Source organism: Oncorhynchus kisutch, linkage group LG27, assembly GCF_002021735.2.
Source record: "Oncorhynchus kisutch isolate 150728-3 linkage group LG27, Okis_V2, whole genome shotgun sequence".
Classification (NCBI taxonomy): Eukaryota; Metazoa; Chordata; class Actinopteri; order Salmoniformes; family Salmonidae; genus Oncorhynchus; species Oncorhynchus kisutch.
Genome location: NC_034200.2, coordinates 17,042,672 through 17,069,489, shown reverse-complemented (window position 1 = coordinate 17,069,489; position 26,818 = coordinate 17,042,672). Strand labels below are relative to the sequence as shown.

At 43.2% G+C, this 26,818-nt stretch overlaps 1 protein-coding gene across 1 annotated transcript in view; it reads left to right on the top strand.

Moving 5' to 3' along the window:
- LOC109872061 (tensin-3) overlaps positions 1-7,557 on the top strand; it is a 78,851-nt gene extending 71,294 nt beyond the window's left edge. The window contains exons 22-26 of the mRNA XM_020463155.2: positions 48-125; positions 558-638; positions 2,615-2,783; positions 4,286-4,354; positions 4,483-7,557. Of these exons, the coding sequence (XP_020318744.1) occupies positions 48-125; positions 558-638; positions 2,615-2,783; positions 4,286-4,354; positions 4,483-4,657 (572 nt within the window). The 3' untranslated portion in view covers positions 4,658-7,557. The remainder of the gene's footprint in view (positions 1-47; positions 126-557; positions 639-2,614; positions 2,784-4,285; positions 4,355-4,482) is intronic.
- The last annotated feature ends 19,261 nt before the right edge of the window (positions 7,558-26,818 follow it).

Here is a 26,818-nt window from a genome sequence, read left to right as displayed (position 1 = left end):
GAAGTAATAGGATGGTTACAGTTGTTTTTTTTGTTTGTTTTTTACAGGTAGTTTAACTGCGTTGGTGTGTCAGCACTCCATAACTCCCTTGGCTCTGCCCTGCAAACTCATCATACTTGACAGAGGTAAGATGCCAAATCTCAATGTCCTTATACATAACATTGTGTTACAGTAACAAGGTAAAGATGGTTTAGATTTATAAAACATAATTGTGTCCTCTGCCAAAGCAATTTAACGAACACTAGTCTCTCTCCTCTCTGTGTAACTAAATGTGGCAGGGCTGGAAATTGCAGGGCAGTTTCAAATTATATGACGTGATTTTATAAGCCTGTGCCTGCAACTCATGTCAACGTAGATGAATTGCCTTTATGTGGTAGCCATAAACCAATGTCATCAGTGTCAGAGGGTCAATGGAGAGAGGAAGGGGAGAGATCGAGGGAGAGTTTAATCAGATGTATTTTAATTCGGTGATATGTCACTGCCTCCCATTCTTCATTTCAAACATCTTACTTCTACATCATATGCAAAAAAAAAAAATGTTTTTCCTATGTTGGTAGATCCTCTTGAAGACGTGGTGGAGAATACTGCTCCACAATCTGTCACCAACTCTGCTGCTGAGCTCCTTAAACAAGGAGCAGGTAGGGCTTAAAGTGATACTTCGGGATTTTGGCAATGTGGTCCTTTATCTACTTCAGTCAGATGAATTTGTGGATACCATTTTTAGGCTAAATACAGTGCCTTGCGAAAGTATTCGGCCCCCTTGAACTTTGCGACCTTTTGCCACATTTCAGGCTTCAAACATAAAGATATAAAACTGTATTTTTTTCTGAAGAATCAACAACAAGTGGGACGCAATCATGAAGTGGAACGACATTTATTGGATATTTCAAACTTTTTTAACAAATCAAAAACTGAAAAATTGGGCGTGCAAAATTATTCAGCCCCCTTAAGTTAATACTTTGTAGCGCCACCTTTTGCTGCGATTACAGCTGTAAGTCGCTTGGGGTATGTCTCTATCAGTTTAGCACATCGAGAGACTGACATTTTTTCCCATTCCTCCTTGCAAAACAGCTCGAGCTCAGTGAGGTTGGATGGAGAGCATTTGCGAACAGCAGTTTTCAGTTCTTTCCACAGATTCTCGATTGGATTCAGGTCTGGACTTTGACTTGGCCATTCTAACACCTGGATATGTTTATTTTTGAACCATTCCATTGTAGATTTTGCTTTATGTTTTGGATCATTGTCTTGTTGGAAGACAAATCTCCGTCCCAGTCTCAGGTCTTTTGCAGACTCCATCAGGTTTTCTTCCAGAATGGTCCTGTATTTGGCTCCATCCATCTTCCCATCAATTTTAACCATCTTCCCTGTCCCTGCTGAAGAAAAGCAGGCCCAAACCATGATGCTGCCACCACCATGTTTGACAGTGGGGATGGTGTGTTCAGGGTGATGGGCTGTGTTGCTTTTACGCCAAACATAACGTTTTGCATTGTTGCCAAAAAGTTCCATTTTGGTTTCATCTGACCAGAGCACCTTCTTCCACATGTATGGTGTGTCTCCCAGGTGGCTTGTGGCAAACTTTAAACGACACTTTTTATGGATATCTTTAAGAAATGGCTTTCTTCTTGCCACTCTTCCATAAAGGCCAGATTTGTGCAATATACGACTGATTGTAGTCCTATGGACAGAGTCTCCCACCTCAGCTGTAGATCTCTGCAGTTCATCCAGAGTGATCATGGGCCTCTTGGCTGCATCTCTGATCAGTCTTCTCCTTGTATGAGCTGAAAGTTTAGAGGGATGGCCAGGTCTTGGTAGATTTGCAGTGGTCTGATACTCCTTCCATTTCAATATTATCGCTTGCACAGTGCTCCTTGGGATGTTTAAAGCTTGAGAAATCTTTTTGTATCCAAATCCGGCTTTAAACTTCTTCACAACAGTATCTCGGACCTGCCTGGTGTGTTCCTTGTTCTTCATGATGCTCTCTGCGCTTTTAACGGACCTCTGAGACTATCACAGTGCAGGTGCATTTATACGGAGACTTGATTACACACAGGTGGATTGTATTTATTATCATTAGTCATTTAGGTCAACATTGGATCATTCAGAGATCCTCACTGAACTTCTGGAGAGAGTTTGCTGCACTGAAAGTAAAGGGGCTGAATAATTTTGCACGCCCAATTTTTCAGTTTTTGATTTGTTAAAAAAGTTTGAAATAGCCAATAAATGTCGTTCCACTTCATGATTGTGTCCCACTTGTTGTTGATTCTTCACAAAAAAATACAGTTTTATATCTTTATGTTTGAAGCCTGAAATGTGGCAAAAGGTCCCAAAGTTCAAGGGGGCCGAATACTTTCACAAGGCACTGTAAGTATTGGGTAAGCCTCAACAACAACAACTTCTGTTCCTAAGGGATTGTGTAGATAACATGTTGTGTTAGCGCCTCTCTCCTGTGGCCTTGCAGTGTGTAATGTGTGGATCCAGTCTGTGTTCATTGTGTAGTGTGTGTTTGTATCTGTGTGTAATGTGTGTTTCTCTGCAGTGTGTAATGTGTGGATCCAGTCTGTGTTCATTGTGTAGTGTGTGTTTGTATCTGTGTGTAACGTGTGTTTCTCTGCAGCGTGTAATGTGTGGTTCCTGGGCTCAGTGGAGATGGAGTCTCTGACCGGGTACCAGGCTGTGCAGAAGGCCACCAGTGTAACATTGGGCTCAGACCCCCTGCCTACCTCCACCGTGGTCCACTTGAAAGTCTCCTCACAGGGAATCACCCTCACCGACAACCAGAGGAAGTGAGTCATGGAGAATACACAGACAGGCAGACAGACAGTGAGGCACACCTACATGGTCACATTAGTAATGCATGTATAGCTAATATAAAATGATATATAAATGAATACAGGACCAGTCAAAAGTTTGGACACACCTACTCATTCAAGGGTTTTTCTGTATTTGTACTATTTTCTACATTGTAGAATAAAAAACGATTAAACAACACATATGGAATCATGTAGTAACCAAAAAAGTGTTCAACAAATCAAAATATATTTTATATTTGAGATTCTTCAAAGTAGCCACCTTTTGCCTTGATGACAAATCATTCACTAAACCCTAAACCTCAACTAAATGATGTAATAAATAATGTGGAAATTGAGCAAGTTGAGGTGATTAAACTGCTTGGAGTAACCCTAGATCGTAATTTGTCAAGGTCAAAACATATTGATACAACAGTAGCTACGATGGGGAGAAGTATGCCCATGTTAAGGCGCTACTCTACCTTCTAGACAGCACTGTCGACAAGGCAGGTCCTACAGGCCGTAGTTTTGTTGCACCTGGACTACTGTTCAGTCGTGTGGTCAGGTGCCACAAAAAAAGAACATAGGAAAATTGCAAGTGGTTCAGAACTGGGCAGCACGGCTGGCCCTTGGATGTATACAGAGAGCTAATGTAACCAATGTGAAATGGCTAGCTAGTTAGCGGTGGTGCGCGCTAATAGCATTTCAATCGGTGACGTCACTCGCTCTGAGACCTTGAAGTAGTTGTTCCCCTTGCTCTGCAAGGGCCGCGGCTTTTGTGGAGCGATGGGTAACGGTGCTTCGTGGGTGACTGTTGATGAGTGCAGAGGGACCCTGGTTCGAGCCCGGGTAGGGGCGAGGAGAGGGACAGAAGCTAAACTGTTACATTGGTGCCGTGACCCGGATCACTGGTTGCTGCAGAAAATGAGGGGTGTGTGTAACCGATGTGAAATGGCTAGCTAGTTAGTGGTGGTGCGCGCTAATAGCGTTTCAATTGGTGATGTCACTCGCTCTGAGACCTTGAAGTAGTTGTTCCCCTTGCTCTGCTGTGGTTTTTGTGGCGCGATGGGTAATGATGCTTCGTGGGTGTCAGTTGTTGATGTATGCAGAGGGTCCCTGGTTCGGGGCGAGGAGAGGGACGGAAGCTAAACTGCTACACTAATATTAATAGTATGAATGTCAATCTCTCCGGGCTCAAAGTGGAAGAGACTTCATCACTACTTGTATTTACCAAGAGTGTGCAAAGCTGTCATCAAGGCAAAGGATGGCTACTTTGAATAATCTCAAATATAAACATATTTTGATTTAACACTTTTTTTGGTCACTACATGATCCAATGTGTGTTATTTCATAGCTTTGATGCCTTCACTATCATTCTACAATGTAGAAAATAAAATAAAAATCCTTGAATGAGTAGGTGTGTCTAAACTTTTGACTGGTGCTGCATATATACACAGTTGTATTTCTCTTTTACCCAGGTTCTCTTCTCCTCTTCCCAGGTTGTTCTTCAGAAGGCATTATGCAGTGACCACTGTCATCTTCTGTGCATTGGACCCTCAAGATCGGAAGTGAGTCAAATATGCCAGAATTAACATCATTTGAAATAAAAGTACTGTGGTAATGATGTCATCAGCTTACACTGTCTGTATGATGCCTTGTATGTTCCTTCTGTGTTCTTTTCCCCATCCATTCTTAGGTGGAAAAAAGATGGCTGCACTTCAGCAAAGATCTTTGGCTTTGTGGCGAGGAAGACGGGCAGTGGGCAGGACAACGTGTGCCACCTGTTCGCCGAGCACGACCCCGAGCAGCCCGCCAGCGCCATCGTCAACTTCGTCTCCAAGGTGATGATTGGCTTCCAGAAGACCAAGTAGCGCTGCAACGCTGCTAGCTAATTGGCTAGTGGGGCTGTTTCTAAAACTTAAAACCGTACAACCCTCAACCTGAAGGTTATGAGCCAGGACTTGGACAGGAAGGCAGTGGAACAGAGTTCCATCCACAGAACTAGAATGGGTTTTGCGAGATACTATTTCAATGGTTACACTACCTAAGAACGGGATACAATTGATAACAATAATCTTGAGGCGAAAGAAATGCACACCTATTTAGGCGAGGTGTTGCCTAGCGTAGTGGAACACTTTAAAAAAGTCAAGGAGATCCGCACACTCTAGGAGCTCAGATGCAAAAAATATTTATGTCCAACGTTTCGACAGACAAGCTGTCTTCATAAGGGCAGCACTCCATCACTTGTCTGTCGAAACGTTGGACATAAATATTTTTGCATCTGAGCTCCTAGAGTGTGCGGCTCTCCTTCTCCTTTATACAATTGGCAACGAGCATGAAAAGACTTACAAGTTACAACTCCACAACCTATCCAAGTCATCTCCTGCTTACAACACAGAGGGAACTGTGGACCATCAGCAGGACAGGAGACTCATTGAGATCTTTCATTGAGTCGAATGAAAACTCAGAACTCCTTTGCCATCATTTTCTAACAGACTCTTTCCTTATGATGATTATTAGGGGTTTGTCTGGAAGGAAAAAGAGAATATACAACAGCTACGTTATAAGATGTGTATTTCATTTTTATGTATCATTGTAGAACTAATACAGATGTTTGCATTTCTGTCTCGAAAGGGCTTACAGTTTTATGTATCCCAAATCTTTACAAGTTAGTTACATATATTCCTATTCTCAACATGCTCTGTATGATGTGATACTATACTAAAGTTAGTTACATATTCCTATTCTCAACATGCTCTGTATGATGTGATACTATACTAAAGTTAGTTACATATTCCTATTCTCAACATGCTCTGTATGATGTGATACTATACTAAAGTTAGTTACATATTCCTATTCTCAACTTGCTCTGTATGGTGTGATACTATACTAAAGTTAGTTACATATTCCTATTCTCAACTTGCTCTGTATGGTGTGATACTATACTAAAGTTAGTTACATATTCCTATTCTCAACATGCTCTGTATGATGTGATACTATACTAAAGTTAGTTACATATTCCTATTCTCAACTTGCTCTGTATGGTGTGATACTATACTATAGGGAAGCATAGAAGCCTGGCATGTAAGGGTTTTGTCATGTTTAATATTTAACCAAAAATAAATCAACTATATAAAGCATTATGCAAGCTATTAAAAACAGTATTAAAAAAATACTGTAAATCATAACTTCTCCTTGTGTTATCAAAAACTTTATTTTTTTAAATGCATCATATACTATTTGAAAAGTAATACCTATTGACTTTATGTTAGAACAAAAAAATATAAATATTTTCCCTAAACTAATGTTTCACCATCATTTATCTTGAATTTTGATATTGCTCAACTCTGGATATGCCAATTAAAACCACCATCAAAGCAATAACACACAAAAATGTAAAGATCTGGAAGGGGAGCGTTGGAATGAATCAGACCACAGAAAAATATTATATATGTAAACCCTAATATATTCTATGATTCCTTTATATCATTTGTCAATTACATGTACTTTGAACTCATGTACTACTTCGTTCAGTACTGCTTTGTCTGGAAGATTGTTTTCAAATTGATACATTTCTGTATGTTTTTCCTTTGGCTAGTCTCAAATAAGTGTTTAAATGGACTATTTGGTGGTATATTATTGGCACTAACTATATATTGAAATGTCTCAGTGTTAAAATATATACAGTACACTGAGTGTACCAAACATTAGTATTGATTAATATTAAAATTGAGTTGCACCCACCCTTTAGCCCTCAGAACAGCCTCAATTCGTCAGGGCATGGACTGTACAAGGTGTCGAAAGCGTTCCACAGGGATGCTGCCCATGTTGACTCCTGCTCACAACTGCTTCCCACAGTTGTGTCAAGATGGCTGGATGTCCTTTGAGTAGTGGACCATTCTTGATACACACAGCAAAGTATTGAGCGTGAATAACCCAGCAGCGTTGCAGTTCTTGACACAAACCGGTGCGCCTGGCACCTACTTCCATAGCCCGTTCAAAGGCACTTAAATATGTTGTCTTGCCATTTCAACCGCTGAATGGCACAGATACACCATCCATGTCTCAATTGTCTCAAGGCATAGAAATCCTTCTTTAATCGGTCTCCTCCCCTCCATCTACACTGATTGAAGTAGATTTAACAAGTGACATCAGCTTTCACCTGGTCAGTCTATGTCCATGGAAGGAGCAGGAGTCCTTAATGTTTTTATACTCAGTAGATGACATTTTGTATTATATATTTCATTTGGAATTATGAAATAAATATTGTGTTGGAACAATAGGCGATCATTGGGGCTCGATTGAACTCGATGGAAAAGTGCAAAAGTGTCAACACCGCCCACCCAATGCATCGAGCGAGCTCAATGAAGTGCAGCTTTTTAACCACTTTTCTGTGTAGATTAACTTTTTCACGGTCACATTTCTTCATGTCAAATAATCAGGGCAGGGACCACCTAATTCCAAGACACTTTGTTTATTATACAATACATTCATTGTTTGTGTACATTTTAGTTGTATTATTTTTTTCTTCATTTTGCTCATGATGTACTAATATGATTTACAGTCTGTACCTCATCATACCTTTACTATCTCACGTTAATATGATTTACAGTCTGTACCTCATCATACCTTTACTATCTCACGTTTGAAAAAAATCATTCTATTTTTTTATGTTTCATATTGATTTGCAGCAAGTGACATAAAAAGTTCATTTGTATATGAGAAATGATATTTTCAATGTTGAATGTGAATAAACAAAAGGGAAAAATTATGTAATTGGTCCACTTATTATTATTATTATTATATATATTTTTTCGATAGAGAGAGAATATGATGGAGATTTGTTGAGTTCGACAGTATGCATGATTTATGTCTATTTTTCAGCCAGGAAACCAGAAGAGGGTGCTAGTAACACACACATCCATGTCTGTAAGATCCTTTGTGAACTAGCTCTGTGGTTGTTGTTGTGCTTGCTCTAGGTGATGTGTACAGTAATGTCTGGACACATTTTCTACCCCAGCATTGGAAGGTGAAGTACAAGTTGGCTAACAAGTCGGCTAACCTTCACATGAAACAGGTGACAGATTAGGAGAGTAGATGACAGCAGCATAAAATCAATATTAAAAGAATGATTGATTAGAAGATGATCTGTGCACTGGATCGATCCTGGTTCGTCTTGTGCACTGTGTCAGTCCTGGGTAGTCTGGTGCACTGTGTCAGTCCTGGGTCGTCTAGTGCACTGTGCCGGTCCTGGATCGTCTGGTGCTCTGTGTCGGTCCTGGATCGTCTGGTGCACTGTCGGTCCTGGATCGTCTGGTGCTCTGTGCCGGTCCTGGGTCGTCTGCTGCTCTGTGCCGGTCCTGGGTCGTCTGGTGCTCTGTGTCGGTCCTGGGTCGTCTGGTGCACTGTGCCGGTCCTGGGTCGTCTGGTGCACTGTGCCGGTCCTGGGTCGTCTGGTGCACTCTGCCGGTCCTGGATCGTCTGGTGCTCTGTGTAGGTCCTGGATTGGCATGACTATGACAGCAAATTGTGCAAATGTTGATGATGTCACAAAGCAGTCTATTGGTTGATGGACCCTAAAGACAATCCAGGAACATGTCATGTATCTTTAGCTGGTCCGGTGATGAGACTGAGGCACAAATTGCAGTGTGAGGAGAGGAGAAGGAACCCCCTCCCCCCTATTGTCCTTGGACAGATGGTGAAAGTGAAGAATTCTCAGGGAGGGAAGAATGGAAGTATTGGCCCAGGTGTACCTGTCCCAATACCCCCTGGCCCACAGAGAAAAAGGAATTTGGGGAAAGTACAGAGAAGCAATACATTTTACGAGAAGAGATTATGAAATTGCAAGTATCAGACAAGTTTAATTTAACAGACAAACATAGAGAGAGAGAGATATTGTATTGAGCATGTTGTCCATACCTTTCCATCACAGAGTTCATGCGTCACCATTCATTTGATCCAATAGTCTCTTGTACAGAACAACATGCAGCATAATGACAGTAAATTCTCAGAACAAACTGGAGAGAGAGAAAGAGAGAGAGACCTCCTATAGACTCTACTGAGCATGTTGTCCATAATATATTGGGTTAAATGCATTCAACATACATTCATTAGATACTGTAGTCTCTTGTACAAAAATAATGACATGTATTATAATAACGTCTAGGAAAAACTGTCCTAGAAAAATGATTTCTTGAAAATAATTTTTCTGAATTCTTCAACTACCACCACTATTCTGAAACTACTCTGACCCTGAACAGAAACCCAATCCCTACTACAGTTTACTATAGAATACTACAGCACATGCTGTATTAAATTGCAGTATACTTTATAATACTATACTACACACTGTAGTATCCCTTTACCATGTGTAGTACTTAATATATAATGTTGTATTATCCTGTAGAATACAATAGTAAATACTACAGTATTATCTCCCAAAACACCACAGTCTGCAAAAACACTTAAAAAAAAACTTTTGTAAATACTACAGTATTTAAATTGCATATACACATTCCTCTCACCTATATCCCAATTTGTGCCACCCGTCAGTGAGAAACCTACATGCCATGTATAGACCATATTATGCTTCATAAATGTTACAGAAAACAGCATCAGCGCTGAACGAACCGCTGAATGACCTATCTAGTATTCACTGCTGTGTTTATACCATAATTTATACCGTAATAAATAGAAATATACTACAGTATTTTTTTCATGTGGGGAGTCTCAACCGGGGCATAAACACTGCAATTGTCCCATGTTTTCTGATCTGCTCAAGGGCCCGTAACAGACACTGATTAGGGCTGTCACACGTACAGTAATAAAAAACTCAGCTCTGCCAAACAATTTCACAAGTTCACACAAGGCTGTTTGGAGTAGGAGCTCTTCAAGTCTGGATTGGCCGGTGGTGGCCCTTGGCCCGCCACTAGAGTGTCAGGAACAATGTTCGAATGAAAGGCTTCGGCCATCAGAGGCAAGCTTCTCTATAGAACTCTGCTCTTGCCTGCTCCCCTCCTCCCTCCCTCCATTCACTTGTTGTTTAATTAGGGAGGAAAGGAGGAGGTGAGGAGGGAGGGGAGGGGAGATCCCATTTTGTAGGAAGAACAAAGGTAGGGGCGCAGAAATAGAAAGTTCAATTTTGGGATCGCTGCACAAATGCCACGCACTGTTTGATTTTGGGCCGTCTTTGCCACCCAGCGCCTACGTAAATACCTTGTTAGGGTTACTGGAGGCCATTTAACCTACTCTGCAGCAGCTACAGTATATTAGTAGTAGCCCCGTTTATACCTGGTGGTAACCTGCGTCCTTTGTCCTGATCTTGTCTGATTATACATGACCCTACATACTAGAGGTTGTATGAATGTAAAAGGGCAGGGTGCAGATCAGAAGCTTTAACTAACCATATATAACCAATAACCACGCCCCCCCAAAAAATTACCTAGAGTACATTTTTACCATTACATGTACATATGAGACCCATACGATGTTTCATCAGTACCCTGCCGACCTGCCTACAGAACAACAAGGATCAACAGTTACAACATATAGGAAGGAGGGAGGTGGCTGGGAAGGTATCTGATGGATTGCGGTCATTTGAAGGTGAGGTTCTGCAGTTCTGCAGGCCTGCTGCTGTGTAACACTTGACTGTGCTAAAAGTGGAGGAGGTGACCCATTTAGACTGACTGTATGCATGGGGGAGTGTGTTACGGGCCAGACAACAGAGACTGCTAATCACTACCAGTCTCTCGCTCTAACTCACACTCCACCTCAACAACACTGTTTTTACGTCCCAGATGGCACCCTATTCCCTTCATTGCACACTCATTTCCACCAGGGCCTATAGGGAATAGGGTGCATTTGGGACCAACCGTGTATGGGACTTGAGTGACTGCCCTCAGGGTCACAACAAGGCCAGGCCACTATTATATAGATCAGCTCAGCCATGACTGAGCTTACATTAAGTGGACACTGCAGGAATAGCAGAGCAGTGTGTGTGTGTGTGTGTGTGTGTGTGTGTGTGTGTGTGTGTGTGTGTGTGTGTGTGTGTGTGTGTGTGTGTGTGTGTGTGTGTGTGTGTGTGTGTGTGTGTGTGTGTGTGTGTGTGTGTGTGTGTGTGTGTGTGTGACTGAGTGTTTGTGTGCGTAAGTGTGTAGAGATTCTAGCTCCCTCCCAAAGGATAGAACTCTCCACTAGTATCAGAGGTAGTTTGGTGGTTGTGCCATTTAACCTGGATGTGCACTCTCTCTGTGTCTTCTGCCTCCCTTTCTAAACTCCACAGTTTCCTTGGTGTTTAAGCTTTGTCTCCTGACTAAGTTACCGTTCCCTTTCTACAGTAGCTTTAGCAATTTATGTCACATAACAAAAGCCATAAAAAACTGGCGTATATCCAGAAAAATGTGTTTGTGTGGAGGTGCTGACTAACGGCGAATAAACTATTAAAATAAAGAGAGTCGCACACTCCATATATAAACTCCCAGTAATATTTTGGCATCACTGTGCCTTCTTCAGGGTGTGATGCCGAAATAAAACAAAAGTCAAAGAACTATTCATAGACATTTTTGATGTGAACAGTCCCTATAGAAATTAAGCTCAACAAATTAGCGGATCGCCGAAGCTGTCGAAGATGATTATAACTCTCTTTATAAAACTCTCTGCTCCCCACTAAGATTACTCTATAACTCTGGTTCTTTCGTTTCCACGTAGGCAATACACCGCATCTCGCAGCCACACACCACCGACACATCTAAAATAAGTGAACCATTGACTGGCCTACGACTGCCAAGTGGAGCTATTCCATCCACCACCTATGATTTGCATGGGGCCTGACATGTCATTGTCCACCAGCAGAGCACTGTCTTTGTGTGTCTGTGTGAAAACTGTACGTGTGTGGTTGCGTGTATTGCAAGTCACCAGCAGAACGAAGGGTACGCACACGGAGCTAGGAATTCATGTGCATTAGTATGAGTGTGTGTGTGCGTGCGTGAGGTGACTATTCCTGCAAAAATACGTATGTGTGCGCATGAGTGTGTGCATACATGCATGCAAAGTACACATACTGTAAGTGTGTATGATTATTTCTGCCTAATGACATATCCTACTGTAAGTGTTCAGTGCACGTGTGTGCATACATGGGTGCATGTACAGTACATATGAAGACGGGGCAGCTGGTCGGGACAACTCTCAGCTCACTTCCTTGCAGCTCTGCAATCGATCAGGTAGGGTCCTGAGAGCTGCACTCTCTATTCCCCGTCTTCCCATATCGCTCACACACACACACACACACACACACACACACACACACACACACACACACACACACACACACACACACACACACACACACACACACACACACACACACACACAAATGCTCTCCTCTGTCTTCCACCATCATTCTGGGCTAATTGAAGCCTTGGGCTGGTCTTCCATCCTGGCCTGGGCCTGGGCTGGCCTCCTAGAGGGGCGAACGACTACAACAGACTACTGTAACTACACCAGGATCAGGCAGGCTTGCAGGGTCCTTGTTCCTCGCACGACACAAATGGGCTAGTCCAAAAACGAGACGGGAGGGAAGGGAGAGCCTCCAGAAATAGATGTATGTCGTCGGTCTGTTTGTTGACCGTCGTCGGACTGGGCTGATGATTGAATTTATTTTATTTATTTATTTTACCTTTATTTAACCAGGTAGGCAAGTTGAGAACAAGTTCTCATTTACAATTGCGACCTGGCCAAGATAAAGCAAAGCAGTTCGACAGATAAAACGACACAGAGTTACACATGGAGTAAAAACAAACATACAGTCAATAATGCAGTATAAACAAGTCTATATACAATGTGAGCAAATGAGGTGAGAAGGGAGGTAAAGGCAAAAAAAGGCCATGATGGCAAAGTAAATACAATATAGCAAGTAAAATACTGGAATGGTAGTTTTGCAATGGAAGAATGTGCAAAGTAGAAATAAAAAAATAATGGGGTGCAAAGGAGCAAAATAAATAAATAAATAAAAATTAAATACAGTTGGGAAAGAGGTAGTTGTTTGGGCTAAATTTTAGGTGGGCTATGTACAGGTGCAGTAATCTGTGAGCTGCTCTGACAGTTGGTGCTTAAAGCTAGTGAGGGAGATAAGTGTTTCCAGTTTCAGAGATTTTTGTAGTTCGTTCCAGTCATTGGCAGCAGAGAACTGGAAGGAGAGGCGGCCAAAGGAAGAATTGGTCTTGGGGGTGACTAGAGAGATATACCTGCTGGAGCGTGTGCTACAGGTGGGAGATGCTATGGTGACCAGCGAGCTGAGATAAGGGGGGACTTTACCTAGCAGGGTCTTGTAGATGACATGGAGCCAGTGGGTTTGGCGACGAGTATGAAGCGAGGGCCAGCCAACGAGAGCGTACAGGTCGCAATGGTGGGTAGTATATGGGGCTTTGGTGATAAAACGGATTGCACTGTGATAGACTGCATCCAATTTGTTGAGTAGGGTATTGGAGGCTATTTTGTAAATGACATCGCCAAAGTCGAGGATTGGTAGGATGGTCAGTTTTACAAGGGTATGTTTGGCAGCATGAGTGAAGGATGCTTTGTTGCGAAATAGGAAGCCAATTCTAGATTTAACTTTGGATTGGAGATGTTTGATATGGGTCTGGAAGGAGAGTTTACAGTCTAACCAGACACCTAAGTATTTGTAGTTGTCCACGTATTCTAAGTCAGAGCCGTCCAGAGTAGTGATGTTGGACAGGCGGGTAGGTGCAGGTAGCGATCGGTTGAAGAGCATGCATTTAGTTTTACTTGTATTTAAGAGCAATTGGAGGCCACGGAAGGAGAGTTGTATGGCATTGAAGCTTGCCTGGAGGGTTGTTAACACAGTGTCCAAAGAAGGGCCGGAAGTATACAGAATGGTGTCGTCTGCGTAGAGGTGGATCAGGGACTCACCAGCAGCAAGAGCGACCTCATTGATGTATACAGAGAAGAGAGTCGGTCCAAGAATTGAACCCTGTGGCACCCCCATAGAGACTGCCAGAGGTCCGGACAGCAGACCCTCCGACTTGACACACTGAACTCTATCAGAGAAGTAGTTGGTGAACCAGGCGAGGCAATCATTTGAGAAACCAAGGCTGTCGAGTCTGCCGATGAGGATATGGTGATTGACAGAGTCGAAAGCCTTGGCCAGATCAATGAATACGGCTGCACAGTAATGTTTCTTATCGATGGCGGTTAAGATATCGTTTAGGACCTTGAGCGTGGCTGAGGTGCACCCATGACCAGCTCTGAAACCAGATTGCATAGCAGAGAAGGTATGGTGAGATTCGAAATGGTCGGTAATCTGTTTGTTGACTTGGCTTTCGAAGACCTTAGAAAGGCACGGTAGGATAGATATAGGTCTGTAGCAGTTTGGGTCAAGAGTGTCCCCCCCTTTGAAGAGGGGGATGACCGCAGCTGCTTTCCAATCTTTGGGAATCTCAGACGACACGAAAGAGAGGTTGAACAGGCTAGTAATAGGGGTGGCAACAATTTCGGCAGATAATTTTAGAAAGAAAGGGTCCAGATTGTCTAGCCCGGCTGATTTGTAGGGGTCCAGATTTTGCAGCTCTTTCAGAACATCAGCTGAATGGATTTGGGAGAAGGAGAAATGGGGAAGGCTTGGGCGAGTTGCTGTTGGGGGTGCAGTGCTGTTGTCCGGGGTAGGAGTAGCCAGGTGGAAAGCATGGCCAGCCGTAGAAAAATGCTTATTGAAATTCTCAATTATGGTGGATTTATCAGTGGTGACAGTGTTTCCTATCTTCAGTGCAGTGGGCAGCTGGGAGGAGGTGTTCTTATTCTCCATGGACTTTACAGTGTCACAGAACTTTTTTGAGTTAGTGTTGCAGGAAGCAAATTTCTGCTTGAAAAAGCTAGCCTTGGCTTTTCTAACTGCCTGTGTATAATGATTTCTAGCTTCCCTGAACAGCTGCATATCACGGGGGCTGTTCGATGCTAATGCAGAACGCCATAGGATGTTTTTGTGTTGGTTAAGGGCAGTCAGGTCTGGGGAGAACCAAGGGCTATATCTGTTCCTGGTTCTAAATTTCTTGAATGGGGCATGTTTATTTAAGATGGTTAGGAAGGCATTTTTAAAAAATATCCAGGCATCCTCTACTGACGGGATGAGATCAATATCCTTCCAGGATACCCCGGCCAGGTCGATTAGAAAGGCCTGCTCGCAGAAGTGTTTCAGGGAGCGTTTTACAGTGATGAGTGGAGGTCGTTTGACCGCTGACCCATTACGGATGCAGGCAATGAGGCAGTGATCGCTGAGATCTTGGTTGAAGACAGCAGAGGTGTATTTAGAGGGGAAGTTGGTTAGGATGATATCTATGAGGGTGCCCGTGTTTAAGGTTTTGGGGAGGTACCTGGTAGGTTCATTGATTATTTGTGTGAGATTGAGGGCATCAAGTTTAGATTGTAGGATGGCTGGGGTGTTAAGCATGTTCCAGTTTAGGTCGCCTAGCAGCACGAACTCTGAAGATAGATGGGGGGCAATCAGTTCACATATGGTGTCCAGAGCACAGCTGGGGGCAGAGGGTGGTCTATAGCAGGCGGCAACGGTGAGAGACTTGTTTTTAGAGAGGTGGATTTTTAAAAGTAGAAGTTCAAATTGTTTGGGTACAGACCTGGATAGTAGGACAGAACTCTGCAGGCTATCTTTGCAGTAGATTGCAACACCGCCCCCTTTGGCAGTTCTATCTTGTCTGAAAATGTTGTAGTTTGGAATTAAAACTTCAGAATTTTTGGTGGTCTTCCTAAGCCAGGATTCAGACACAGCTAGAACATCCGGGTTGGCAGAGTGTGCTAAAGCAGTGAATAGAACAAACTTAGGGAGGAGGCTTCTAATGTTAACATGCATGAAACCAAGGCTATTACGGTTACAGAAGTCGTCAAAAGAGAGCGCCTGGGGAATAGGAGTGGAGCTAGGCACTGCAGGGCCTGGATTCACCTCTACATCGCCAGAGGAACATAGGAGGAGTAGAATAAGGGTACGGCTAAAAGCTATGAGAATTGGTCGTCTAGAACGTCTGGAACATAGAGTAAAAGGAGGTTTCTGGGGGCGATAAAATAGCATCAAGGTATAATGTACAGACAAATGTATGGCAGGATGTGAATACAGTGGAGGTAAACCTAGGTATTGAGTGATGAAGAGAGAGATATTGTCTCTAGAAACATCGTTGAAACCAGGAGATGTCATTGCATGTGTGGGTGGTGGAACTAATAGGTTGGATAAGGTATAGTGAGCAGGACTAGAGGCTCTACAGTGAAATAAGCCAATAAACACTAACCAGAACAGAAATGGACAAGACATATTGACATTAAGGATAGGCATGCTTAGTCGAGTGATCAAAAGGGTCCGGTGAGTGGAGAGGTTGGTTGGTGATTTAGACAGCTAGCCAGGGCATCGGTAGCAAGCTAGCATAGGATGGAGGTCTGTTAGCCACCCCTTACGTTCCGTCAGTAGATTAGTGGGGTTCCGTGTGGTAGAGGGGATTAATCCAAATCACACAACAACAACAAAAATAAAAACAATAGATATAGTTATAGAGGCCCAAGAAGAAAATATAATAATAATAATTTAAAAAATAATTTAAAAAAAATAATAAAAAAATTGTCCGATTGTCTATTCAGATAGCAGCCGGTAAGACAGCTAACGGTTAGCAGGCCGCAGATGGGCGTTCAGGTAACGTCGCGACGGAGGAGCCGGCCGAATAACTCCTTCGGGTAGATAACGTCGGCAGTCCAGTTGTGAAGGCCCGGTGGGGCTCCGCGAAGGCAGTAAAACGGGTCCGGATAGGTGACTGCAGCCCAGGTGTGATTGATGGAACTCAGGAGTGATTGACGGAGCTTGCTAGCTCCGATGGTCACACGGATAGCAGCTAGCTAGCTGTGAGATCCGGGTATGAATGTCCAGGGACATGGAGAGAAAAATTGGTCCGGTATGTTCCGTTCCGAGCCGCGCTGCGCCGTACAGAACTGGCGATAGATTTTCGAGCTAAAGGATAGCTGATGACCACAAAACGATTTGCCAGTAAAGGAGCTAACTAGCTTCTGAACTAGCTTCTGGATTAGCTTCTGGCTAGTTTCAGGCTAGCTTCTTGGAGTTTCTGGCTAGCTTCTTGGAGGATTACAGATCTGAGGTAAATAATACTTTTTTATAAATATACATTGGTGAGGCGGGTTGCAGGAGAGTGTTTTGAAGATGAGTTGATGGAAAATAAAAATAAAATGTATGTGAAAAAGTTGTAAATATATATATATACAGGACACGACAAGACGAGGACAAAAGACGTCTGAACTGCTATGCCACCTTGAATATTGAGACTAGTAGTGCGTCTGAGATTGAAATGAAAGGGAATGGTTGGCTGGATGAAAACTCTGCAATGAAATACAGTAACATTATAACATATGATGTAGGAATGTAGGAATCAAGGAATGAGCCCACATCAACCTAGATTAACAGTTTCTATCTTCTTCTGCAGTTTTGTACTGTACAGTTGTAAGAGAGATATAAATTTTGTTCACTTAAGAGAGAGAATTTGAAAGGCACTCAGACAGAGTAAATGATCCTACGTCTGAGACAGTCACGAGATAGGTCAGGGGAAAAGAAAAACAGAGTACCAGACATGTCATGTGATCTACCGTCTCCTTTCTGCAGGACAAGCCACACACACACACACACACACACACACACACACACACACACACACACACACACACACACACACACACACACACACACACACACACACACACACACACACACACACACACACACACACAAACTACCCTTTCCTGGGTAAACTCAGACACGTTTGGCTCAGTCGACCTCCAGCTGATTTAACTATGTGCTTTTTTCTCTGTGAGCTTTGGCGCACCTTGCAAATTCCTGGGATTTTACTGTCTCTGCAGTAATCCCAATCAGCACACAGCACAGCACCGTACTCGCTCCAAGACTGTCCATATTGTATCTTCAGACAAGCAGAGTCAGGGACCATTCAAAGACTCATTGTTTGAATCAAGATTTTATAATGGAAATTGTATGCCTAAGGATGACACTGTTGTTGGTGATGATGATGATGATGATGATGGTACTGACTGACAGCAGTAGTCCTTAGTAGGCCTATAGCTGTCTCTCCTACAGCAATTGTAGTCGGAAGTTTACATACACCTTAGTCAAATACATTTAAACTCCGTTTTTCACAATTCCTGACATTTAATCCTAGTAAAAATTCTTGACGTACTTTTTGGATTGCCCGTATTGCCCAGCGACAGCCCCGAAACCTGAAGGATCTGGAGAAGGTCTGTATGGAGGAGTGGGCCAAAATCCCTGCTGCAGTGTGTGCAAACCTGGTCAAGAACTACAGGAAACGTATGATCTCTTTAATTGGAAACAAAGGTTTCTGTACCAAATATTAAGTTCTGCTTTTCTGATGTATCAAATACTTATGTCATGCAATAAAATGCTAATTAATTACTTAAAAATCATACAATGTGATTTTCTGGATTTTTGTTTTAGATTCCGTCTCTCACAGTTGAAGTGTACCTATGATAAAAATGACAGCTTTGTAAGTAGGAAAACCTACAAAATCGGCAGTGTATCAAATACTTGTTCTCCCCACTGTATGTAAACCGGTGTAACTGACTTCAACTGTAGGTAGGATTAAAGTAATCAGGGAACAGGATCGATAATAGACAGTAGCAGCAGAATTTAGTCATTTGATTAGCTATTTAGCAGCCTTGTTTAGCTGTCATGGCTTGGGGGAAGAAGCTGTTCAGGGTCCTGTTGGTTCCAGACTTGGTGCACTGGTAGCAGAGAGAACAGTCTATGGCTTGGGTGGCTGGAGTCTTTGACAATTTTTTGGGCCTTCCTCTGATAACACCTGGTATAGAAGTCCTGGATGGCAGGGAGCATGGCCCCAGTGATGTACTTGGCCGTACTCACTACTCTCTGTAGCGCCTTGCGGTCAGGGGCCTTGCAGTTGAGTTGCCAAGCTGTGATGCAGCCAGTCAAGGTGATCTCAATGGGGCAGCTGTATATATTTTTGAGGATCTGAGGGCCCATGTCAAATCTTTTCATCCTCCTGAGGCGGAAGAGGTGCTGTCGTGCCTCTTTCCAGCTGTGTGGGTGTGTGTGGATCATGTTAATTCCTTAATGATGTGAACACTGAGGAACTTCGAGCTCTCGACCCGCTCCACTACAGCCCCATCGATGTGTATGGGGGCGTGCTCACCCCTTTGTTTCCTGTAGGCCACAATTAGCTCATTTGTTTTGCTGACAATGAGGGAGAGGTTGTTGTCCTGGCACAACACTGACAGTGTAAGGGTTTTCATCCTCCTCCTTCTGACGAAGAGGAGTAGTATGAAGGATCGGAGGACCAAAATGCATCATGGTAAGTGTTCATGTTTTTGAATGAATAACGAACACTGAAAAAAACAATAAACGTGAAGTAAATCAAACCGAAACAGTCCCGTGTGGCACAGACACTAACACGGAAAATAAACACCCACAACTCAAAAGTGAAACCGGGCTACCTAAGTATGATTCTCAATCAGGGACAACGATTGACAGCTGCCTCTGATTGAGAACCATACTTGGCCCAATTATCGAAAAACGAACATAGACAACCCACCCAACTCACGCCCTGACCATACAAAAACAAAAACATAAAGGAACTAAGGTCAGAACGTGACAGACAGGTCTCTGACCTCCTCTCTATAGGCTGGTTCATCATCAACAGTGACCGCTGTGTCATCAGCAAACTTGACGATGGTGTTGGAGTTGTGCGCGGCCACGCAGTCGTAGGTGAACAGGGAGTACAGCAGGGGACTCAGCACACACACTTGAGGGGCCCCCGTGTTGATGATCAGTGTGGCGGATGTGTTGTTTCTTACCCTCACCGCCTGGGGGCGGCTCGTCAGGAAGTCCAAAATCCCAGTTGCAGAGGGAGGTGTTCAGTCCCAGGGTCTTGAGCTTGGTGGAGACTATGGCGTTGAATGCTGAGCTGTAGTCAAAGAACACCATTCTTACATAGGTTCCTTTTTTTCTTACATCATTCCTTTGGCCATGTGGGTGAGGGCATTGTGGAGTGCAATAGAGATTGCGTCATCTGTGGATCTGTTGGGGCGGTATGCGAATTGGAGTGGGTCCAGGGTGTCTGGGATGATGGTGTTCATGTGAGCCATGACCAGCCTTTCAGAGCATTTCATGGCTATAGATGTGTGCTACGGGGCGATAGTCATTAGACAAGTTACCCTGGCGTTCTTGGGCACGGGGACTATGCTGGTCTGCTTGAAACAAGTTTGTATTACAGACCGGGTCAGGGATAGGTTGAAAATGTCAGTGAAAACACTTCCCAGCTGGTCAGTGCATGCTTTGAGTACGTGTATTGGTATTCCGTCTAGCCCCATGGCCTTGCAAATGTTAACCTGTTTAAAGGCCTTACTCACATCAGCTACGGATAGCGAAATCCCACAATCGTCCGGAACGGCTGGTGCTCTCATGGATGGCTCAGTGTTGCATGCCTTGAGGTGAGCATTGAAGGCATTTAGCTTGTCTGGTAGGCTCGCGTCACTAGGCAGCTCATGGCTGGGTTTCCCTTTGGAATACATGGGCGTCAGAGCCAGCGTAGTAGGATTCAATCTTAGTCCTGTGTTGACGCTTTGCTCATTTGATGACTCTTCAGAGATCATAGCGGGATTTCTTATAAGTATTGAAAGTTGCAACTTTATCTCAGTGCAGATGTTGCCTGTAATCCATGGTGTCTGGTTGGTGTACGTACTGTCACTCTGGTGATGACGTCATCGATGTACTTATTATTGAAGCCAGTGACTGACGTGGTAAACTCCTCAATGTTAATGGATGAATCCAGGAACATATTCTATTCTGTGCTAGCGAAACAGTCCTGTAGCTTAGCATCTACTTCATTGGACCACTTCCGTATTGAACACGTCACTGGTACTTCCTGTTAGAGTTTTTGCGTGTCAGAAAGAAGCAGGGGGATATGAGTTATGGTCTGATTTTACAAAGGGAAGGTTTAGGGAGGGCTTGTATGCATTTTTGTGTCTGGCATAAAGAGTTTTGTCACCTATTGTTGCAAAGCACAAATGCTGGTAAAAATTAGGAAAAACGGATTTCAGTTTACCCGCATTACAATCACCAGCCATGAGAAACGCCACCTCTGAATGTACATTTTCTTGTTTGCTTATGGCCCTATACAGCTCGTTGACTGAGGTTTTAGTGCCAGCATCGTTTGTTGTGGTAAATAGACAGTTACGAAAAATATACCTTGGTTAATAGTATGGTCTGCAGCTTATCATCAGGAATTCTAACTCAGGCAAACAAAAACCTGAGAATTCCTTTGCATTAGAGATTGTGCACCAGCTGTTGTTAACAAAGAGACACGCCCCTCCTCCTTTTGTCTTACATAAGCCTGCCGTCCGGTCTTGACGATGCATAGAAAAACCAGTGAGATGTATATCCATGTCCTTGTTCAGCCACGTCTCTGAGCAACATAGGATGACAGTTTTTCAGGTCCCATTGGTAGGATAGTCTTGAACGGACTTCATCCAGTTTGTTCTCCAGTGATTGCACGTTCGCCAATAGAACTGAGGGCAATGGCATTCTATTTGCTCGCCGACGTAGACTTATCAGGAGGCCAGCTTGCCTGCCTCTGTTTCGCCACCGCTTCCCCTTTTAGTCCTGAGGAATAGGCCCTGGTCCAGAATAAGCAGAACATCCAGAGCTGCCGACTCATTGAAGTATACATTTTCGTCCAAATTTAGGTTAGTGATGGCTGTTCTGATGTCCAGAAACTGTTTTCAACCATGGGAAATGATGGTGGAGACATTGCCTTTGTCCCAATCAACAAGGATGCTGCCTTTTGATGCACTCAGTCATGTAAAATACATAGATTAGGGTTTAATGAATTCATTTCAATTGACTGATTTCCTTATATGAACTGTAACTGAGTAAAATCGTTGAAATTATTGCATGTTGCGTTTATATTTTTGTTCAGTATACAATGTTCTATTCATTTAATTTCATATATATATCTCATTTCAAAATCATGGGCATTGATATGGAGTTGGTAACCTTTTTGCTGCTATAACAGCCTCCACTCTTTTAGGAAGGCTTTCCACTAGATGTTGAGACATTGCTGCGGGGACTTGCTTCCATTCAGCCACAAGAGCATTAGTATGGTTGGTCACTGATGTTGGGCGATTAGGCCTGGCTCACAGTCGACGTTCCAATTCATCCCAAAGGTATTCGATGGAGTTGTGGTCAGGGCTCTATGCAGTTCTTCCACACAGATTTCGACAAACCATTTCTTTATGGACCTCGCTTTGTGCACAGGTCATTGTCATGCTGAAACAGGAAAGGGCCTTCCCCAAACTGTTACCACAAAGTTGGAAGCACAGAATCGTCTAGAATGTCATTGTATGCTGTAGATTTAAGATTTCCCTTCACTGAAACTATGGGACCTAGCTCGAATCATGGAAAACAGCCCCAGACCATTATTCCCTCATCCACCAAACTTTACAGTTGGCACTAAGCATTCGGGCAGGTAGTGTTCTCCTGGCACCCTCCAAACTCAGATTTGTCCGTTGGACTGCCAGAGGGTGAAGTGTGAGTCATCACTCCAGAGAACGTGTTTCCACTGCTCCAGAGTTGGCGGCAAGCTTTACACCACTTCAGCTTGGCATTGCGCATGGTGATCTTAGGCTTGCATTTCATGAAGCTCCCAACGAACAGTTCTTGAGCTGACGTTGCTTCCAGTGGCAGTTTGGAACTCGATAGTGAGTGTTGAATCCGAGGACAGACGATTTTTATGCACAACATGCTTCAGCCTCTCACTTCGCGGCTGAGCCGTTGTTGCTCCTCTACGTTTCCACTTCACAATACCAGCACTTACAGTTGACCAGGGCAGCTCTAGCAGGACAGAAATTTGACAAACTGACTTGTTGGAAAAATGGCATCCTATGATGGTGCCATGTTGAAAGTCACTGAGCTTTTCAGTAAGGCCATTCTACTGCCAATTGCATGGTTGTGTCCTTGAATTTATACACCTGTCAGCAATGGGTGTGGCTGAAATAGCCGAATCCACTAATTTGAAGGGGCTCCCACATACTTTTGTATAATTATTTTGGACATGTTATCCTGATCATCAGGGTAATTTATGCACGGGCATGATAGTTGTATAAACTAATCACAATGTAAGCCTACTCATAGAAAAACCCTTCAGCTCTAATGCAATATTAGCTTCACAGTAAAACACCACTATTCTGGATATGAATCATTCTTAAACAATCAGTAAAATATCTTATTTAATCATTTCAAAAATGTTTATTCTGTATCATGCATGCAAGGCTTCTTGTCTATCCACATCGATGGAGCTGCAGACCAAGCAACATGCAAGAGGAGGACGCTATACTGTAGGATAACTATTCTGGTCGGTGTCAACTTTATTCATGAACAGGCACTGTCGAGATCGATTCTGTTGCTTGTTAAGTTGAAATTTATATTCGATATCTCAATTTTGGGATAGTTGTTCACTGAATTGCTAGCACTAGTTGATCATGCTGCTGCAGTGGCTACAATGTAAACAAATGTCTCCTGCTCGGTGGAATGCATTGTCAAGTGACATTGCCTTCGAATCCCATCCCAAAGGACAGTTACCTACTGTTAAAGTGCTGCCTACTAAGGTAATGTGCCTTTGGAGGCAGGTAGGCAGCATGCAGCTGCCTTTGGATTGGGACACATCCATTAAATGCAAAAAGAGTTAAGATATCAGAATTGGTCAGGAGCCCATTAGATGTCTGCTATCCACTGCATCTTCTAACAGTTGCTAGTAGTGGTTCCAGTAGGAAATGGGGGCAATTCTGCTGTAGGCCTTGTGCTCTAAAAACCATAGCCGGAATCATCCAAATCGTTTTAAAACGGTGGAAAATTGTCTGGGATTAGGATTTGACAGACTGTTGTGGTTGGCTGACATTGCTTCTGAAAGCGGGGTATGTTAAACACATGTACAGCAATATCCTGTGTGGGTAAAAAAAAGCGCATTCTTCACACGCCAACTTTATTGAGTGGCTGGCTGCGGGACTACATTCCACCGGTAAGCCTCTAACAGCATACTTCCCATGTCCAATGCTCTCCTCCTGCGCTTTGCAGACTATTTGCAGGTGCTTGAGAGACCCCCTTCCAAAAAAAACGCAGACTGGGTAAAGAGGAGGAAAATCAGCACTTTTCTTCAGAATATGAAACAAGCGTTTGGCATTCCACTGCACCGTGCTCTGCTGTATACGGTCTGTAAACTTTTGGTGTGAAGCCACATCTTGTTCGCCATGTTTGTTATTCTCACGGTGTAAGTTCAGTTTGTGGTTGTTGATCCACAACACTAGTTCCTCATAGTCCAATTTGTGCAACAGGTCTACTTGGAAGTTCTGGAAGCTTGGGTAGAACCTGCCAGGTGTCAAAGCAAACGCCTTCTTTCCAATAAGCACACTTACTGTACAATATAGTTGATGTCCTCAGATCTACTTGAGATTGAGTGTTTTCCAGACTCTGGCTTCATCTCACAGTCTTTATCAAATCGCTGCATGAGGTCTGTCTGCTCTCCAATGGTCCGGCTGATGTTCTGTGCCATGTTAAACTGAAGATTGGCACCTTGATGTTAGATGAGGTCTTTTGTGAGGCCACATGGTGTGTTTGTAGTTCAAGTCCAACGCTATGTTGTTTCCTGATCCACCCCCTGTATTCACTGTGCGGTTCCACCGGAGTCTAAGAGACACACTGAGGCCTTGTAGGGCTAGATCAAACTGCACTTTCAGTCCCTCTAGGCTGTGTTGTGTTCTCCCGGCTTGTCACAAATGGAGCATTTTTGAATTTCCACAGCCTGCAGGTTCTCTCTCCTTCACCCTCATGTATAGAATCTAGAAAGTTCCTTTCCAGGAGTGACACTTTCAGCAGGCCATGTTTCAATTTAGAGCTGGCTTAAATTTTAGCTTGATTATCGACAATTGATATATTGTGTTCTTTTTGCTCATGGTGACTCAGTTGTTTCTGACTTCGGAGGGCCGGATGGCTACAGCCAGGATAGTGACAGGTCAACGACTGTGGTCAGAACGTGACACACGTCCCGAGACGCAACCATTATGATCCAGCGGTAGCTCTTTTTTAATGTCTAGTGGAATTATGTGAGGTGTTATGCTTCTGTCGAATTCGTCAGTTGTAAGTTGATATGGACTTCTCCATAGGCATAGGCCAATGAAAGGTGCACAGCAACAAGTTAATTCATTCAAATGTTGCTTATTCCGTGGAATGCCCAGCATCAGCCTAATCTAGCTGCATATTACACCCGAAAGGATAGTTCATGGTTTCGACAGTTATTTAATTCATACCATTTGATCATTGTTCAGTTGAGAGGGTCTCTCCTCGGATCCAGGTGATGGGTTGTCAAGAAGAGCTTCAATCCCTGGTAGCTGGACCTGTTCACTCTCGAACATGCCTTGTGGATGGTAAACGGTTACAGAGGTCATGACAAGTTATACTGTAGGTGATTACGTGGACGCAGCTACCATACACAGTCATATATTTAATATAATTGAAGTATTTAAAAGTATTTACTGACAGTGTAATCCCTGAACCAAAAAATGTCACAAACTGTGCTTGGATTCCGTGTGCAGAAATGGAGGTAGAACAGTTCATTATCAGTTCATTGTCAGTTCATTTTTCCACCCCCTAGCAGAGACTCGGGTAAACAACCATCCACAGGCCCTCCCGTTCCATAAGGTCCACCTGTTGAAATGCACTTTCTCCATGTCAAGCACCACAAGAAACATGCATAAAAAAATACCTGATACTTAAGTGTCATTGTCAAAATGAATACATTGTTGCTACTCATTAAAAAAAAAGGACATTAAGATTTACATTTGTATGTAAAATCTGATTAGATTTCCATTCTTGTAAACATATTGGGCCTCGCTGAATTGCTTTATTACTGTTACAAGCGATTATTACCGTGTGCAAGCTTTATGAGTCAGGCAGGCCCTGCTAATCGGTTGTTGGGGTAGGGAGCAACCAATCAGAGCTGAGGGAGGATGTGGCCAGAGCTGTAGCCACCTAATATATTTTTTATAAAGGACAGCTACTGTGAGTTGCCATGTACTGTATAAACACGGATCCAGGGGATGGGCTATCAGCAAGAGCTTCAATCCCTGGTGGTTGGACCTGTTCACTCTCAAACATTGGATTATAGATACTGGCAGAGGTCATTACAGGTTCATATATTAAATGAATAAAGCAATACTGACGTTGTGGTTTAGCGGTAACGCACCAGATATCAAGGCATGTGCGATTAGCGCTACCCAAGGACCTGTCACTTGTTTCCTACTGTTCTGGTAATTGTCAAAAATCCCAATAATTTATTTTTATTTTTTATTAAATCAAATGCAAACATATGCATGATATCTACAAAAGTATGTGGACACCCAAATGACTGGATTCGGCTATTTCAGGCACACCCATTGCCAAGGGCGCAACTTGACACAACTGTGAGAAGCATTGGATCCAACATGGGCCAGCATCCCCGTGGAACGCGTTCGACTCATTGTAGAGTCCATGCACCGAAGAATTGAGGCTGTTCTGAGGGCAACTCAATTTTAGGAAGGTGTTCTTATTAACGTTTTGTACACTCAGTGTACAGCCACGTATCATTTTTGTTATTGTTTTTTTTTGTATTGTTGTTAAAATGGTTGTATGTAGAATGAACATAAACCATCAACACATTTCAATAGCTATATACATACCATTCGATCATCGCTGCGTTGTGTTGTCAGGACAAGCTACATTCCCTGCAGTCTGGAGCTGGACTCACTCCCTATCTCTTTTTCCACTGGAGACCTTTCTCATCCCATGACTCGCCAATCTATTTTGTCATTGTACTCTTCCTGGACATACAGACACCGAGCCTGGAAACTTGGTCAAAAGCATCTATTTTTGGCCCTACCATTGA